This window comes from Mauremys reevesii, linkage group 9 (genome assembly GCF_016161935.1).
Source record: "Mauremys reevesii isolate NIE-2019 linkage group 9, ASM1616193v1, whole genome shotgun sequence".
NCBI classification, from domain to species: Eukaryota; Metazoa; Chordata; order Testudines; family Geoemydidae; genus Mauremys; species Mauremys reevesii.
The window spans coordinates 47,796,948-47,814,834 of record NC_052631.1 but is presented as its reverse complement, the minus strand read 5'-3'; the positions used below and the strand labels follow the sequence as shown (position 1 = coordinate 47,814,834).

At 44.5% G+C, this 17,887-nt stretch overlaps 1 protein-coding gene across 5 annotated transcripts in view; it reads left to right on the top strand.

The window, feature by feature from the left end:
* The window catches only part of GIGYF2 (GRB10 interacting GYF protein 2), a 169,142-nt gene that overhangs the window by 1,841 nt on the left and 149,414 nt on the right, over nt 1-17,887 (top strand). For all 5 annotated transcript variants that reach the window (XR_005584535.1, XM_039487793.1, XM_039487790.1 and 2 more), the window contains exon 2: nt 13,394-13,469. Coding sequence is in view for 4 of the 5 variants with exons in the window: in XM_039487793.1 (XP_039343727.1) it covers nt 13,429-13,469 (41 nt within the window). In the remaining variant the exon portion in view is untranslated. The remainder of the gene's footprint in view (nt 1-13,393; nt 13,470-17,887) is intronic.

The window sequence follows — 17,887 nt, the reverse complement described above, 5'->3', positions numbered from 1 at the left end:
GAGGTGCAACAGTGGGAGAACTTTTTAAAGTAGCATAGACACACTCACCCAGTGAGGTAATTGGTGTCAGAGCTCTTGTGTCACAGAATGGATTCTTCTTTGAGCCTGGACAAAATGCAAGATTCTGCTTCCTGGTTAACTGTATTAAATAGGTCAGAAATAGCGGTACCATCAACTGAAGTGGTACATTACAGTGAAAATTTATAGCGGTCATAGCAAGACATGACAGCTTGTTGACTCCACTGCTGTCTGAAGACTTAATGTATCTTTTCAGTTCTCTGACAAAGTTGTAAAATATTTGTTAGTGATTTCAGGAGCTGGACAGGGGTACCATGTCATCTGGGCATGTGGATATGCTTGCATAAAGATTACATCCTCTGTCACCAGGTTTGCTGCAGAGCCTTTTTTGAACTGTTTTCCAGTATTGCTGTTTTCAGCTAATATAGATAATTAAGATATAGAATATTTATATTGCATCTTGGTTTACTACTCATCCTTTGAAAATGCATCAAGAGACCTGTGTAATGCATCAATAAAATTTCTCAAATACCTTGAACATCCCTTCTTTTCTCCAATAAAATGGTGTCCAGCAAAAGGGCTTAAAGTATGATAAAATATTCCTTTTCTCTCTAAAATGTACAATAAATTTAAAGGAAAAACGGCTTGAAAAATCAGCCTTTTCTATGAAAACTCTGTAGTGGTCATAGTTAAAAGTAAATACTACTATAACCAAAAAGGTGGTATAGAGCTCTGTTTTTTCCATTTTTACTTTGTGTATAGTCAGTTTCACTATTTTCCCCTGTATAATCAATCATTTTGCTCTCTGAAAAGTCTCAAATGCCAACTGGGGAATAGAAAAATCTGTACACACACATTTTAAAAGGACATTTTAAAGCAAAACAATGCCGGTCCTTCCAAAGACTTAATATCTAAAAGGCTCTGTCAGGAACTGAAATTTTTTTAAGTTAAAACAAATCAAGTTGAATAATGCCTTTCAAATTTATGAATACTTTAAAGAGGCAAATTAAGTTTTCCATTTGGGATGTACTGTAGAATTGAAAGATGACGGGTAACCCACATGCACATTATCCATGTTGATCTGGGATGTTGGCTAGATGGATTTTTTGCTAGTCTAAGCTTTGCCAATGATATTTGCAGTGCAGTTAAAACTTAAGTTTTAACTGTAGACCTGGCCATAGTTAAAAGTGACCTGCAAAGGGGAGTTGGTTGGAGACCCCGATGCAATATTTTATTTCTTATTTTTCTTCTTTAACGTGTTGAGGCCTGAAATTCTCCTTAGATTTTCTGCTTGTGTTTGACATTTGAAATATCCAAAATATTAAATGTTTATTTTCCTTTCTTTTGCTGGAGTTCTCTTTAGAAGTCCAAATAACTGATACAGGAGTGTTGTCCTCTCCCCGCTCCCCCCAATTGAAATGTTTCAAAAAAGGTCTTGTCTTCAAGCTATTCCTTCAAGTAGAGTTAAATAGCTGTTAACAGTCCCATGGTTTTTAAACAGTGATTTAAAAGTTAATTTTCATCTCAGTTAGGATTATGTTCCTTGGCTTTTTGATGTCATGATACTGGCTTTCCAGTATTCCTGTTCAAAGATATATTGGGATAAATGATACATGAATCTTAAATATAAAACAATCAGGGGGACAAAAAGCTTAAACAAGGATTTTAAAGTTTGCTTTTAGACTGTATTTAAAGGAAATAGGTTGTAACCAAGAAGATTTAGTGATGATGTACATGTGAACAGTGTGCCCTCTTGTGGTTGGTTGCATATTAAAAAGAATGTAGGGTCCTGCTATACTACTTTTCTGTAACTTACTTTTAGTTCCAATGGTAGTGGCAGGGTGCGAAGATACAGGATCAGGGTCTCAATCCCAGCTTTACAAATTTTGGTGTCTTTGTTAGTAATTTAGTTTCCAGCAATGGGTTTATTGCAGAATGATATCCAGCTATCTTTCTCAAAATATGAAGAAACTTTCTCAAGCTGTTTTTTAAGTAGCTAAAAATTTCCTGAACATGGAAGCCACTTAGCAGTAAATCCTTAGTTATGGTCATAAGTAGGGAACCATTATAAATCCTATGTTCATATTGCTTATACTTTTTCACATAAAGTATTTTTATATTACTTCACTCAGGTACATCTGAGGGGTTTTTGGAGAGTTTGACAGCAAGTGGTGAAAGCACTTAAATTATGGATGTTTTTAAAAGAAACCGCCTTATTTTAAAATTTTAAATGCAGTTTCAATTATTTAAAGTACTTATTTGCGGAAATCTGCCTTAATGTTTGACGTAGCTGCTTATGATGTGAGAGCAGCATTGCAGAAGTCTGGCTATCTTAGATAGTTATATTGCCCCCATGACTGTAGCATCTGAGAATCTTTTATTGGAATTATGCTTACAACACCTCTCGGAGGCAGAGAAAGTACCATTATCCCAATTTTTCAAATGGTGAACTGAGACACAGAGAGGCTGTGACTTGCTCAAGCTTACACAGGAAGTCTGTGAAGATAGAACAAGGAATTCAGCATTAGGGTAGAGCCTTAACCACGGGACCATCCTTTCTCCATAGTTCATAAACTTTGTAGGGCAATGTGAAGTAGAGAGAACCAAGGACCCCCCCCCCCCCCCCACACACACAGCTCCTAAGATCTGCATTGCCTATGGAGTATGGACAGTTGGGGATCCTGCAGAGCTCTTCAAGGCCAGCATGGAGCTTCTGAGGCTTTTTGTTTTAAAAATGCATTACTAAAATTAAGTTAAGATTGCTACAATGTATGTATGCCAAGGAGTGTTATAGTTTAACATACCCTCCCCCCAGGCATTTAAAAATATGGTAATAAACAGTTTAGGAAGGTACTTAAATATACAAAGAGATTCACCATTCAGACAATATTTTAAGTGTACCTATCTAAAACATCAGATTGTATATTCTAAAATCCTTTAAAGGTAATTGTAAACTTGAAATATATTCAGTTTTAAAAAATGGCTTCAATGTAATTTCAGGTACACTTCTCTGAGTCCCCCTGTCAACTTTTGTTAGTGCTTTACAACCACATAATCCTATTTTCAAAATGTTTTTCTCTCCCTGAGCTGTCCCAAAAACCCACACAAACATGCAAAATTAATTATAGCGGAAACATTAAATTGACTATATGGAAAGTGCTGTCAAATGCACCAAGTAAACAGGTGAAACAGGCTATCCATAAAAGTAATAAAACTGGAAATCAAGGCTTTTTTCTGCTGTTTAAACATGTTACTTTTTTTTTTAAGTAGGCAAAATTTATTTTACTCTTGTGAAATTTTTTTCTTTCATGATTTGATCTTTTAACTCTGTTCTCATGTCATCCAACAGGGAAATGCTTGTGTCATAGAACCAAACCAAAAGTTGAAATGCTTCTTACATCACTGACTGCAAATGAAAATGTCATACGTGGTATAGATATGTGGATTCCTCTTTCTCTTGTGTGGTAAATAATAATTGAATGGACTGAGATTTTTGGTCTACCTGTGTAAAGTGACTTTAGATGAAAGTAGATGTGTGGTTGGTATCTGGAAGATAGTGAGCCTCTCTAGGGAGGGTAAATCAAGACAACATAAGAATTCTATTGTATTGGGAGTGTAGATGGGTTTTCTGCCTCATGGTAGAATGGGGAGAGTGTGTGGAGATGATGATTCTGGACTGTTTGAAGACTAAAGTGATACGTTCTGGTCTCATGAGCCACTTACAGGTGAGTAGTTGGAATGGGATAAGGTTGAGCTTCTGGTTTACATGTGAGATGTAAGAGGTAAGATGTTAGTATTACTGGCTAGTAATCGGTGGTTGAGCCATTGTCTTAGCCATATATGGAGAGTCTGTAGCACATATTGGAAACTGATGTAAGATGAGAGGATATAAAATGTTTCTTATTTATAGGTGGAGGCTGAACAAGGATATGGGACATAGTTAAGCTCCCCACCCCCAAAATATGCAGCTTACAACTACATACTTCAGAAATCATGCGCTTGATTCAGAGCTCCCCTCTTTGCATAGGGTTCAGTTAGAGTTGGATCAGGTAGTTGTTTGACTGTTTCCCTTCCCTTATTGTTTGCATTGCAGTAGTGCTTAGAGGCCTCATTTGGGATCACACCTCCATTGTAGTAGGTACTCTACAATCACACACAGAGGTTTTCAGTCTAATTTGAAACAAAGCAAGTGAGTGTAACTACCCTCCTCTTCTGCTCCAGGCAGGAAAGATTTCTCCATGAATCCCTGTGCTATTGAGTAGATGATCGACCTGGAGTGGGTGGTGATATGCTCTTATATACGTTATGTATATATACATGCATAGGCACCGACTCCATGGGTGCTGTGGGGCTGGAGCACCCACAGGGAAAAATTAGCGGGTACTCTGCACCCACCGGCAGCCAAGCTCCCCCAACCTCGCCGCCTCCTCCCCCGAGTGCACCGCGTCCCCAGTCCTCCCCTCCCAGCGCTTCCTACCCACTTCCTAACTGCAGTTTGGCAGTGCTTAGGACTTTCTGGGAGGAAGGGAGGGAGAGGAGTGGGGTTGTGGCACGTTTGGGGGAGGAGGTGGTAAAGAAGTAGGGCAGGGACTTGGGGAAAGAGGGTGGAATTGGGGGGGAATAAGGGTGGTGCAGGGGCGTGGCTGGGGGTGCATGTCAAGCACCCATGGGGCAGAGGAGAAGCCAGCGCCTATGTATACATGGTAGCAACCTTTATTTAAAGCTAATTTTTTTGTCGGTTAAAGCAGACTGCCCTGTTAGCACTAAACTTGGGAATAAAAAAGGTCAGTCACAGTTTTTTTGATATGCCCTGAAGTTTGTCAGACATTGATTTGCAAAAACTTCGTAGTAAGGGTGAGTCAGCCGTCCTGCCGAATACAACATTCGATATTATGGAATACATGATACAGCTCTTCTCTGGTTTACATTTTCTTAATCAGTATTTCTAAGCTGATTTTATATTTTAAATGTACTAGCCTGTCACACCATCATCGTGTCTCTTATTCTGTCATATAACAGCTATACTGGCATGTTTCAGAGCAGCTCCTTTGTGAAAAGAAGACTTTGTAGTAGATTCTGTGTGGGAGAGTTCTTGAAGTACCTTTCCAATGAAAATCTAGAAATGCTTTATCACTCTGAAATATCCATTTTCTAAACATTTTATGTTTACTACCTGGTGGCATGGAAAATCTTGCAAAGTGGGGAAAACATAATTGAGAATCATAAAACATGCTATAGCTATATGAGGCCTATAGAGGTCTGGTTAGGTAAATTAATGTGAAAGTGATTGTTCGTTCCAGGAATCCTTTTATTTGTGTGCCTTGACTTCATACGTTTTGAAATGTTATACATACATTCTTGCTGGATTTGAATGTGTTTTGTAGCAGTAACAGTACCATGTGATAGCTGGAAGGGAGGCACTATATAGGTTCTACCTCTGGAACAGATAGTGGCGGTGTACTACTAATTAGATAGGATGGCTTAGGTCATGTCTAAGCTAGCACTTAAGTTGGCAAAACTTTCGTTGCTCAGTGGTGTGGGGAAAAAACCCACCCCTGAACTACACAAGTTTTGACAGCATAAGCATTTGTGTGCACAGTGCTATGTTGGCAGGAGCTGCCACTTGTTGAGTTGGTTTTATTAGGTTGATGGGAGAGCTCTATCCCATCAGCATAAGGCGGCTACATGAGCACTCACAGCAGCACAATTGTATCGGTACAGCTGTGATGCTGTAAGCTTGTAAGTATAGACATGGCTTTCGTTTGCAGTGTGCTGACTGTATGACTTGGCATCATAATATGTGGCATGTTAGTTGAACTGCTGGGGATGAGCATTGCTCTGGTACAGAGCAAGAAACATTTACCAGCCACTTGCTAGCTAGAGACTCATATGAAAGGGCTTTTTTTTAATTTTTTTTTTATTTTTTGTGTTGGACGCTAGTAAGGCCTAGAAGCATCATTTTGGTGAGAAACTCAGATTCTATTCCAGTCAGTTGGGAAGGGTGCTGTCCCTAGATCAGGGGTGGGCATACTTTTTGGGCCGAGGGCCACATGTGGGTGGGGAAATTGTATGCAGGGCTGGGGTAGGGAGTTGGGGTGCAGGAGAGAGTGTGGGGTGTGGGAGGGGGTGTGGTGTGAAGGAAGGGGCTTAGGGCAAGGGATTCGGGCAGAGGAGGGGTGCGGAGTGTGTGAGGGGGCTCGGAGAAGGGGGGAGGGGTGCGGACTGCGGGAGGTGGCTCAGGGCAAGGGGTTGGGGTGCAGGGTGTGGCAGGGAGCTCACGGCAAGGGGTGAAAGTGACCAACCCATGGCTAGTTTCACTTTGCTGCTTGAGAATACTTCTACTGGTAACAGGCACTGAAGCAAAAGCTGCCCAAAGACTCAGAATATCTTGTGGTGGTTCAAAGTGGGAAGGTTATATTTCCAATCATAAAGGTTAGAAATGTAATTAACATACAGAGTCTTAGATTCTGCAGAAATGATGTCTTAGGAGTCCTCTACTCTAGGGAAAGCTTTTTGTTAACTATAGGCGAGTGAATTTTCCAAGCCCTGCTCTACAAGACCTGAAGGTTGAAATGGCTGTGTAGAACAGACATGGGCAAACAATGACCCGCGGGCCACATCCGGCCCGTGGGACCGTTCTTCCTGGCCCCTGAACTCCCGGCCAGGGAGCCTAGTCCCTGTCCCCTCCCCCGCTGTCCCCCCTTCCCTGCAGCCATGCCGCCGTGTGGGCCACACTCTGGCCCGCTGCTCCTGCTGGGCAGCATGAGGAGCGCAGCTGGATCTGGCTGGATGTCGCGGCTGTGAGCTCCTGCTGCTGGTAAGGGGGTGGGGAGCAGGGGGGTTGAGTTAGGGAGCGGGGAGGTTCTGGGGGGCAGTCAGGGTCAGGGGATGGGGAACAGGGAGGGTTGGGAGTGGGAGTCCCAGGGGGCCCGTCAGGGGGCGGGGATGTGGATAGGGGTTGGGAGGGTAGTCAGGCGGGAGCAGCAGGGGTTGGATAAGGGGTGGGATCCCGGGGGCTGTTCGGGGCATGGGGTCCTGGGAGGGGATGGTCAGGGGACGAGGAGCAGAGGGTGGTTGGATAGGGGGTGGGAGTCTTGGGGGGGAGGGGGTACTGTTGGGATGGGGTGTGGATAGGGGTTGGGGCATTTGGGACAGGGAGCAGGGGGGTTGGATGGGGGTGGGGTCCCGGGAGGGGGTGGTCAGGAGACAAGGAGCAGGGGGCATTGGATGGGTTGGGGGTTCTGAGGTGGGCAGTCGAGCGGGGAGTGGGAGGGGACGGATGGGGGTGGGGGCCAGGCTGTTTCGGGAGGCACAGCCTTCCTTACCTGGCCCTCCGTACATTTGTGCAACCCTGATGTGGCCCTCGAGCCAAAAATTTGCCCACCCCTGGTGTAGAGAGATGTATGTTTTAAGTCTCCTGGGTAAACACTGAATTGCTTGAAAAGGGAGAGCTGTGTTTCTTCTCTCGTGTTCACATGTTCATGATATTTCAGCATGTGTTGGAAAAATGGCTGAGGTGAGAGTATTGCTTGGCTCTTCTTTGGAGTTCAGATCTCCCAAAGTTTAAAACATGTAGCAGCCCTAAAGGTGTAAATTACAATCAGAAGAGCTTTGAAGTGGGCAATGATGAGTTCCCTAAAATTACAAATTTTGTTGAGCTTGTTGCTTAGAATATGAACTTCCGTTCTACATTTTGTCTACTTTGATTTTGCTTTATACTACCCATGGGGGATTCCACAAGAAGGCAATCAGAATTTGACAAGATGCCACTAGTAAGGATATGATTTATTCATCGAGGTCATGGATTCCATGACTTTAACGGGCCTCCATGACTTCTTCGGGTTCAGCCCACACTGGAACAGCAGCAGGGGTTGGAGCTGTCACATCTCCACCCCCTTGTGGTGCAGTGTGGTCTGGAGCTGTCCCATGGGCTCCCCCCCCCCGTGGCTGCAGCTGTCCCATTCCCCCTACCCCAGCGGGGCCTGGAGCTGTCCCACTTCTCCCTGCACCACCCCCAATGGTTGCAGTGGGGGCTTGAGCTGTCCCGTCCTGTGTGGCGATCAGTCCTTCTCCCTCCCATTTATTAGTAAAAGTCACAGACAGGTGGCGGGCTTCTATGAATTTTACTTTATTGCCTGCGACCTGTCTGTGAGTTTTTAATAAACATAACCATAACAAAATTTTTACCTTAGCCATTACCCTCAAAACTTCATGGCAGACTATCATGGATGAAAACAGCCTTGTTTATCCGTTTCTGAGAATCATGGTAGGGAAAAATATGTTTTGCCCATGTTTAAAAAAGCTCTTACAGCCATTTAAATGAGAAGCTCAGGTGTCTCCATTTGGAGAAAGGGCTTAACATTTGATGGGAGGCTTGCCCTGGTGTCAGGGATGTCTTCTGTCCGTGTGAAAATTTACCCAAATTGGCCCACAGTGAGGGGAGAAAATAGGAAAAGGGAGTATGAGCAGAAGGGGACTGGCTTGGGTGGGTAGGACAAAGCAGAAGAGTCTAACTACTAGAGCGCACTCTATACAGAACCTGGAATTGAACCTACTATTCCCAACTTGTGACATTCTGTTGCTGTCTAGCAAATAGCCTGTGAGACACCTGTCCTCTCCCTTCTAGGGCATGTTCACATAGAAAATAGTAGCAGCCTTCTCCTGCTACCAGATGCTCCCTTCCCTCAAGTGGGAGAGGAATGGACTGTGGATCTGAAGATGATGACCCATATGCAGGTCATTATGGTTCCACATGATGGCACTTTTGTTTTTTCAATTTAAGTTTTAAAAAACTCAGGAAATTACATTAACTGTAGGAAGTGGAAGAATGGTCTTCTCGTTAAAGCATTTGAATGTTGTCTTGGAGAACTGGATTTTATCCCTTTCTGAGCCACAGAATTCTTATGTGATGTTGGGCAGGTCACATAAACCAAAATTTCTACAGATGACCACTGTGTGGTGCTGATTTTCTGGATAACCAGTTTGAGACTCTTGTAGTCTGATGTGCAGAACACTCCCAACTGTAAGGTCAGTGGGAGCTGGCCTCTGAACTTAATATGTGCTTATCCCTCCTTGGCCACATGGCAGCCTGTGTGTACATCATTGCCTTTGCTCACCTCCACCTTCTCTGCCTACAGATGTGGCTCCAGAGAGTTTAGTCACCGCCCATGGCATGCTATGGACCTTATGCTGAGATATCCCCTTCCTCCCATCCTCCACGGACAGGCAATCATACAGAAACATCCCTTGCAGAATGGGGAGCACACATGGGAGAGTGTATGATGCAAGTGACCTGGACCCCTCGGGAATCCAGATGCACATCAATATTCTGGAACTCCGGACAGTACGGAGAATGTGTCAAGCATTTCTTCCATCCATTGGCTCCCATCATGTTCTCATCATGTTGGTCAACACCACCACCATTTATTACATCATACCATAACATAAGAAAGGCCGTACCGGGTCAGACCAAAGGTCCATCTAGCCCAGTATCTGTCTACCGACAGTGGCCAATGCCAGGTGCCCCTGAGGGAGTGAACCTAACAGGCAATGATCAAGTGATCTCTCTCCTGCCATCCATCTCCATCCTCTGACGAACAGAGGCTAGGGACACCATTCTTACCCATCCTGGCTAATAGCCATTTATGGACTTAGCCACCATGAATTTATCCAGTCCCCTTTTAAACATTGTTATAGTCCTAGCCTTCACAACCTCTTCAGGTAAGGAGTTCCACAAGTTGACTGTGCGCTGCGTGAAGAAGAACTTCCTTTTATTTGTTTTAAACCTGCTGCCTATTAATTTCATTTGGTGACCCCTAGTTCTTGTATTATGGGAATAAGTAAATAACTTTTCCTTATCCACTTTCTCAACATCACTCATGATTTTATATACTTCTATCATGTCCCCCCTTAGTCTTCTCTTTTCCAAACTGAAGAGTCCTAGCCTCTTTAATCTTTCCTCATATGGGACCCTCTCTAAACCCCTAATCATTTTAGTTGCTCTTTTCTGAACCTTTTCTAGTGCTAGAATATCTTTTTTGAGGTGAGGAGACCACATCTGTACACGGTATTCGAGATGTGGGCGTACCATGGATTTATATAAGGGCAATAATATATTCTCAGTCTTATTCTCTATCCCCTTTTTAATGATTCCTAACATCCTGTTTGCTTTTTTGACCGCCTCTGCACACTGCGTGGACATCTTCAGAGAACTATCCACGATAAGGGGACACAGACAAGGGGACACTAGGTTGTTTGCTGTGTGTGCCAAGGCGGCCAATCTATGGGATTGGTACATTGCCCACAAGATCCTGTTGTTGGCAGCCTATCTTCTGGGTACTCAGAATGTGATTGCAGAAGATTAGTGGCCAACCACAAGTGGGAACTCCACAACACTGTAGTAAGCGACATTTTGAACCCATGGGGGACTCCAACCAGAGACCTCTCTGTCTCCCACTCCAGCAACAAATGCAGCACATATTGCTCTAGAGCAGTAGTTTTCAAACTTTTTTTTTTCTGGTGACCCAGTTGAAGAAAATTGTTGTTGCCCACAACCCAACAGAGCTGGGGCAGAGGGTTAGGGTGCAAAAGTGAGGACTGCATGGTGGGGATGGGAATGAGGGGTTCAGGATGTGGGAGGGGGCCCTGGGCTGGGGCAGGGGGTTGGGATGTGGGAGGGGGTCAGGGCTTTGGGCTGGAGTTGCAGGGTCTGGGATGGGGATGAGGGGGTTGGAGTGCAGGAAGGGACTCCAGGTTTGAGGGAGGGCTCAGGGCTGGGGCAGGGGATTGGGGTGCGGGCTTACTTCCAGCAGCTCCTGGTCAGTGGCATAGCAGGGATGCAGAGGCAGGCTTCCTGCCTGTCCTGGCACTGTGGACTGTACTGTGCCCCGGAAGTGCCCAGCAGCAGGTCCAGCTCCTAGGTGAAGATGCGCAGCTCTTGCCTGCAGGCACCATCACCCCCACCTCCCATTGTCTGGGAACTGGCCAATGGGAGTGTGGAGTCAGTGCTTTGGGGCAGCGCGTGGAGCTCCATGTTCCCTCCCCACCCCCCCCCAGCTTAGGAGCCAGACCTGCTGCTGGCCGCTTCTGGGTAGGGACTACTAGTTTTACTACTAGTTTTACTGGCTGGCCGGCAGTGTCCCTGGGTGCTGAGCAAAGTGACCCAGTGCCTTACATTCCACAACCCGAACTTTGAAAAATACTGCTCTAGAGGATATCGGTATCCACTCCCAAGGCGATGCTCTCATACTTCGCTGGTTGAACCAGAGCAACTATGCCTTCCCCCTTCTACTACTCCTGCCGCCAGTACTCCACAAGATCCGGCAGGAGTGAGCCACAGTCATTCTGATTGCCCCATTCTGGCCAAGACAGTTCTGGTTTCCCAACCTACTCTGCATATTAGCCTGTCCCCCACTTCCCATACCCACTTTCTCCAAGCTGCTAACACAATAGCACAGACATCCTGATCTGTAGATGTTTCACCTCAGTGTGTGGTATTTGGATGGGCATTTTCTCTAGAATGGGAATGTTTATCCAAAGTGCAAAACATCCTCTTGAGCAGCAGAAAAGAGTCCTCTGGGTGTTCCTACTGGGCCAAGTGGAAACGCTTTGCCTCCTGTACCCAACGGAAAGGGCTTTCCACAGAGGAAGTGGAGATTCCTTTTCTTTTGGATTACCTCCTGTTCTTGAAGATGTGAGGGCTCACCCTCAACTTTCTCAAGTTCTACATAGCGGTAGTCAGCACCTTCCATCCCCCTGTGGAAGGACACTCTGCATTTATTTACACATCCATTGACTACTAGGTTTTGGAAAGGTCTCCTCAGAACTTTCCTACCCAGTGGACCTCAGCTTCATTCTTGTGGCACTAATGAAACAGCCCATGATGGCAGACCCCGCCCCCCCTTTCACCACTTTCCATAAGGACAAAGTCTCTCTGTGGCTACATCCTAAGTTTCTACCAAAGGCCATATCCCAGTTTTATCTCAACCAACTCCTATTCTTTACCTGCTTTCTTTCCAAAGCCCCTCACGTCGGCAGAGGAACGATGACTTTGGTCCCTTGACGCCTGCCAGGCCTTGGCCTTCTACCTGCAGAGGAGAAGACCTATCAGGAGGTCTCCTGGATTGTTTATCACAATAGCTGAGAATGTTAAGGGGCAAGCAGTCTCAACATAAAGAATCTCTAAGTGGATGTTTGGGTGCATTACAATCTATCAGTTGTTTTTGCTGTCTCCACCCCTTGGGGTGAGAGCCTATTGCACGTGAGCCCAGGCATGAACTGTAGCCACCCTCCATGATGAACCACTTTGAGAGACACGTAGGGTGGCCACGTGGAGTTCAGTACATACCTTCGCTGCAATTTCGCCTTGGTGAAGAACTCTGCAATGGATGCCTCATTCGGTGTGGCTGTCCTCCACACAACCATTCCATCCTCATCCTTGCACCGTCTTCTGAATTAGGTATTGCTTGTTAATCACCCTCAGTGGAATAAAGTAGGAACCATCACTCAGAGAAGAGGCGGACATTACTTATCTGTAACTGGAGGTTCTTTCAGATGTGTGGTCCCTATCTGTATTTCAGTTTCCACCCTCCTCCTCTGCTGTGGATCTGTTCAGTTTGCGATGGAGAAGGAATTGGAGATGCGGTCTATCTGCCCTGCCCTTTATCACCTCAGATGAAACCATGAGATGAGGCAAGGGCATATGCGTGGACCAAAAGACACTACGACTTTCTGCTCTTGGAACACATGGCATGCATGTGTAAACCCTCAGATAGGGACCACACATCTTAAGGAACCACCAGTTACAGGTACATAATCTTTTTTGCAATTGTAAGTAATAGAAAATTTTAAATGAAATATCCTGGCACTTGCCCAGGAAATCTTGCTATTTTCCATGGATATGTGACTGGATTTTTCAAGCTCTGTAATTTATTGTAATTTATAAATTGCATAGGTGTGACTTCATTAATCAAACTTTTACTTCTGCAGAGGAAAGCAGTAGTGGTTCCTAAGTAGGTATTTGCTGGTGTGTTCAGGTGTCTTTTATTGCTCATTGATCTCAAAAAAGACTGTACAGATTGCCTTGTTTTTTCCTCTGCCGGTGATCAAATTAGGGGTGCTGGAAGTGGTGTCTGGGACCAAATATCCTGTTATCTAAAGTAATTCAATCTCGGATTGAATTGCATTACAGAGCTTAGATTCACTAGTAGAACCCACTTAATCAGTTAACCTCTTTTAGCATTTCATATTGCTGGGATGGTCAGCTGCAGTCTGCTTTTGTGTATGGAGGACACGTTAACCTTATGAAGAAAAAAATTACTCTCTTCATGATATTCTTCATTTGTGTTTTTGTTTTGTTTTATTTATTTATTTTTAGGTTAACACTTCTAAAGAGGAGTAGAAAAGAAGAAAATGGCAGCGGAAACTCAGACACTTAACTTTGGGCCTGAATGGTGAGTCTTTTCTGTTTCGTCAGAGTTTGGGACCTTGTTCTGAAAACTAGGAAGGCTTTATGGACATGTATATTTTGGAGGAGGGAGAGGCTGAATGGGTTATAAAACTGAATTGGACACAGTGTCTGTTAATCACTTATTCAAATCTAGTTTTGCTCTATAGTGACTAAAAGTAATCTTCATATGACTGCTTAGTGCTCTGTGTGAAAGGAATTGGTGGTTTCGTGTTATTGTAATAGCTAACACGTACACATCAGAGTCTCCAGAATGTCCAAGGAATGAAAAAGAAAGGTGAAGAACTATCTTGATGCTTGAGATGGCTGATTCTTGTATATGAGGCATATTGGTGAGGAAATTAGCACTTGCACTACCCATAATTGACTTGTTCTACAGATACATAAGCCTTCTGTTTTCAGTTTGGAAAATAAAAACTTGCAAGGTGGAGTGTGTCTGAGAAATTTGTACCCCTTCTCCCTCCCATCACATTCACAGTATTTATTCATAAGAAAAAATACCCATGTTAAGAGTGGGCTTCCATGCATGCATTGTTGGAATGTTACATCATCTTGCAGTGATCGTTTGAGAGTCTTATTACAATACCCATCCAATGTGCTTTGTCCTTGACCTGATAAAAGACTGTTCTAGAGGTGTGATAGTAGTTCAGTATTTGCCCCTCTTGCTTATTCAGCCTTGACCTCTCTGCTGAGAGATGTCAATTGATGTTGCTTCAAAAGAGCTAGCATGATCCTTGTATGCTCCCCTCCCACCCCAATTTATCCATCCAAGAGATACTACCACTGCTTAGGTAGTGGTGAGACAGTTACTGGAAAAATGTAACTATTTTTGTGGCCATTCTTTAAAAATGATGTAGAACAATTGGAGAGGGTTCAGGAAAGAACTACAGAATGATTTGTCTGGAAAATGTCTTACAATGAGAGACTTAAGCTTAATCTCAATCTCTTTAGTTAACTGAAAAGAAGGTTGAGAGGTTGACTTGATCACTGAGTGTACCTATACAGGGAGAAAATATACTACATGGTGGTTTAATCTAGTAGTCCAGTCATAACTAGAGCCACAGTGGTAGGAAGCCAAAGCTAGAAAAGTAAGGCACAAATTTTTAATGGTAAAGGTAATTAAACATTGAAACAGTTTACGAAGGGATGTGGCAGTTTCTCCCTCCATCACTTGAAGTCTTAAATGAAGACTGGATGTCTTTTTAATGGATGCTTTCTAGTTCAGCCATGAATCATTGGTCTTGATGCAGGAATTACTGTGTGAAGGTCTGAGCCCCATTTTATGTTGGTCAGACTAGACGATAATGGCCCTTTCTGGCCTTAAAACCTAGGAATCTCAGCTTGGTATTAGATTTGTCTGTAAATTCATTTATCAGATAATGACTTGTGCATATTCAAACTGGGTTAGATTTGAAAAGGTCTTCTACAAGTGAAACACTACACTGAGTCATCCAATCCCTGTGGTATGGCACACTGGAATATACTGGTGTCCTGCTGATATAAAAGTGGCAGTAAAGAAATTGCCATTGGGAGGTGCCAAACTAAAATATAAAAGCTGTATTAAAAGTGACCCACAAGCTGACTTTACAGAATTCCCTTAACTGTACAAATACACCTCTACCCCGATATAACGCGACCCGATATAACACGGGTTCGCATATAGTGCGGTAACCCTGGGGCTCCGGCAGCGGGGCTCGGGCGGCGCTTTAAAAGGCCCAGGGCTCTGGCTGCTGTGGGGAGTCCTGGGCCCTTTAAGTCACTGCTGGAGCCCTGCTACCGCTACCCTGGGGCTGTGGCAGCGGGGCTCGGGCGGTGATGTAAAGGGCCTGGGAGTCCCCACAGCAGCCAGAGCCCCGGGCCCTTTAAAGCGCCACTGGAGCCCTGCTGCTGCTATGCCAATATAATGGGGTTTCACCTATAATGCGGTAGGGATTTTTGTTAAATGCACAATTGCCAATTATCCCAGTGCAAAGTAAAGATGGCTAGAATAGTAAGAGGCCAGTATGACCTGAGAATCAAAAAGGAATCCTACAGAAAGTGAAAACATGGACAGATTGCTAAAGAGAAGTACAAAAGAATAGCACAAACATGTAGGAATAAAATCAGAAAAGTCAAGGAACAAAATGAGTTACACTTAGAAAAGGATATAAAAGACAATACAGAGCGGCTCTCTATATCCATTAGGAGTAGCGTTCCCTCTAATTTTTTACGTTCATGTGCGGAATGAACTTTATGTGCACCAATATGGAGGTGATGTGTGACACATCACCTTCATATTGGTGCACATAACAAAAGTCATGTGGTGGAGGTGGGGCCAAGGGGTTTGGAGTGTGGGAGGGGTATCAGGGCTGGGGGAGAGGGTTGGGGTACGGGGTTTGAGGTGGGGCCAGAGATAAGGGGTTTGGGGTGCAGGCTGCCCCGGGGCTCCAGTGTGGAGAGAGGATTCCCCCAGCCCTGTATCTCCGCAGCAGCTTGGGGATGGGGGAGAGACACCTCTCTCCGGCTGCGGCAAGTCCGGGACAGGTCTGTGCTGGGGCCAGCGTGGAGGGGCGCCTCTCCCCACCATGGCAGGTCTGTGCTGGGGCCAGCGGGGAGGTGCTTAATAGGTAGCTGCTCATCTTAGAGCTAACTTAGATTAGGAGCAAGAGAAAGACAAAGGAAAGTATCTGTCCTCTACTTACTGTGGAAGGAGAGCTAATTGATGACATTAAGAAGGGTGAGGTGTTTAATGCCTATTTTGCTTCAGTTTTCACTAAGAAGTTTAATGGTAACCATATACTCAACACAGTACAGTAAAAGTTTTGTTGTCTGGCATGTTGGAGGAATGGGGGGTGCAAGTAAGTCAAAAATTCCTGTTCACTAAGAGGGAAGGAGTTTGAGTGTGGGAGGGGGCTTGGGGCAAGGGATTCCTGCAGCTCCCACTGGCTGCAGACCCCAGCCAATGGGAGCTACGGAGCCAGCTCGCAGGGCGGGGCAAGAGCTGTGCACAGAGCTGCCTGGCTGAGCCTCCGCCTAGGAGCAGCAGGGACATGTCGCCGCTTGTGGGGAGTTGCCTGAGGTGAGCGCTGCCCAGATCCAGCACCCCAAAACCCCTTTCATGCCCCAGCCCCTGCCTCAAGCCCCCTCCTACACCTAAACTTCCTCCCAGAGCCCCCACCTGCATACCTTCCTGAAATGCCAGTTGCTAGAACATTCCGGTTGGTAAAATGCTGGATAACACAGCTTTTACTGTATTAACAACAAAAGAGAAGGAACGCAAGCCAAAATAGGGAAAGACCAGGCTAAAGAATATTTGGATAAGATAGCTGTATTCAAGTCACCAGGGCCTGATGAAGTTCATCCTAGGGAACTTAAGGAACTAGCTGAAGCAATCTCAGAACTGTTTAACAATTGTCTTTGAGAATTCATGGAGGATAGGTCAGGTCCTAGTAGACTGGAGAAGGGCAAATGGTAGTACCTATCTTTAAAAGGGAAACAGAGGACCCAGGGAATTACAGAACAGTCAGCCTAACTTCAATACCTGGAAGTATACTAGAACAAATTATTAAACAATCAGGGTGTAAGCACCTAGAGGGTAATAGATTTATAGGGAATAGCCAACATAAGTTGGTTTGGCATGATTGTTCTTGCCAAACCTAATTTCCTTCTTTGACCAAATTACTGGCATAGTGGATAGGAGGGTTGTGCAGTAGATGTGATATCTTAGTTTTAGTAAGGTGTTTCACAAAGTCCTACATGACATTCTCATAACCAAACTAGGGAATTGTGATCTAAATGAAATTACTATAAGGTGAGTGCACAGTTGGTTGAAAGACTAAACTCAGAGTAGCCATCGATAGTTTGCTGTCAAACTGAAGGGGCATATTTGGTGGGGTCCCGGAGGGTCAGTCCTGATCTAGTACTATTCAGTACATTCATTAATGACTTCAATAATGGATTGGAGAGAGTGCTTATAAAATTTGCAGATGGCACTAAGTTGGGAGGGGATACCAGTACTCTAGCGAACAGGATTAGAATTCAAAATGACTTTGACAGATTGGAGAATTGGTCTGAAATCAGCAAGATGAAATTCAGTAAAGAAAAGTGGAAAGTACTACACTGACGAAGGAAAAATCAAATGCACAAGTGCAAAATGGGGAATAACTGGCTAGGTGGTGGTCCTGCTGAAAGGGAGCTGGGAGTTACAGTTGATCACAAATTGAGAGTTGTCAATGTGATGCAGTTGTGAAAAAGGCTACTATTACTCTGGGGTGTTTTTAGCAGGAGTGTTGTATGTAAGAGGTGAGAGATAACTGTTTCAGCACTGATAAGACCTCACCTGGAGATTGTATCCAATTCTGGGTGCCATGCTTTAGGAACTATATTGTGCATATATTGGAGAGAATCCAGAGGAGAGCAATAAAA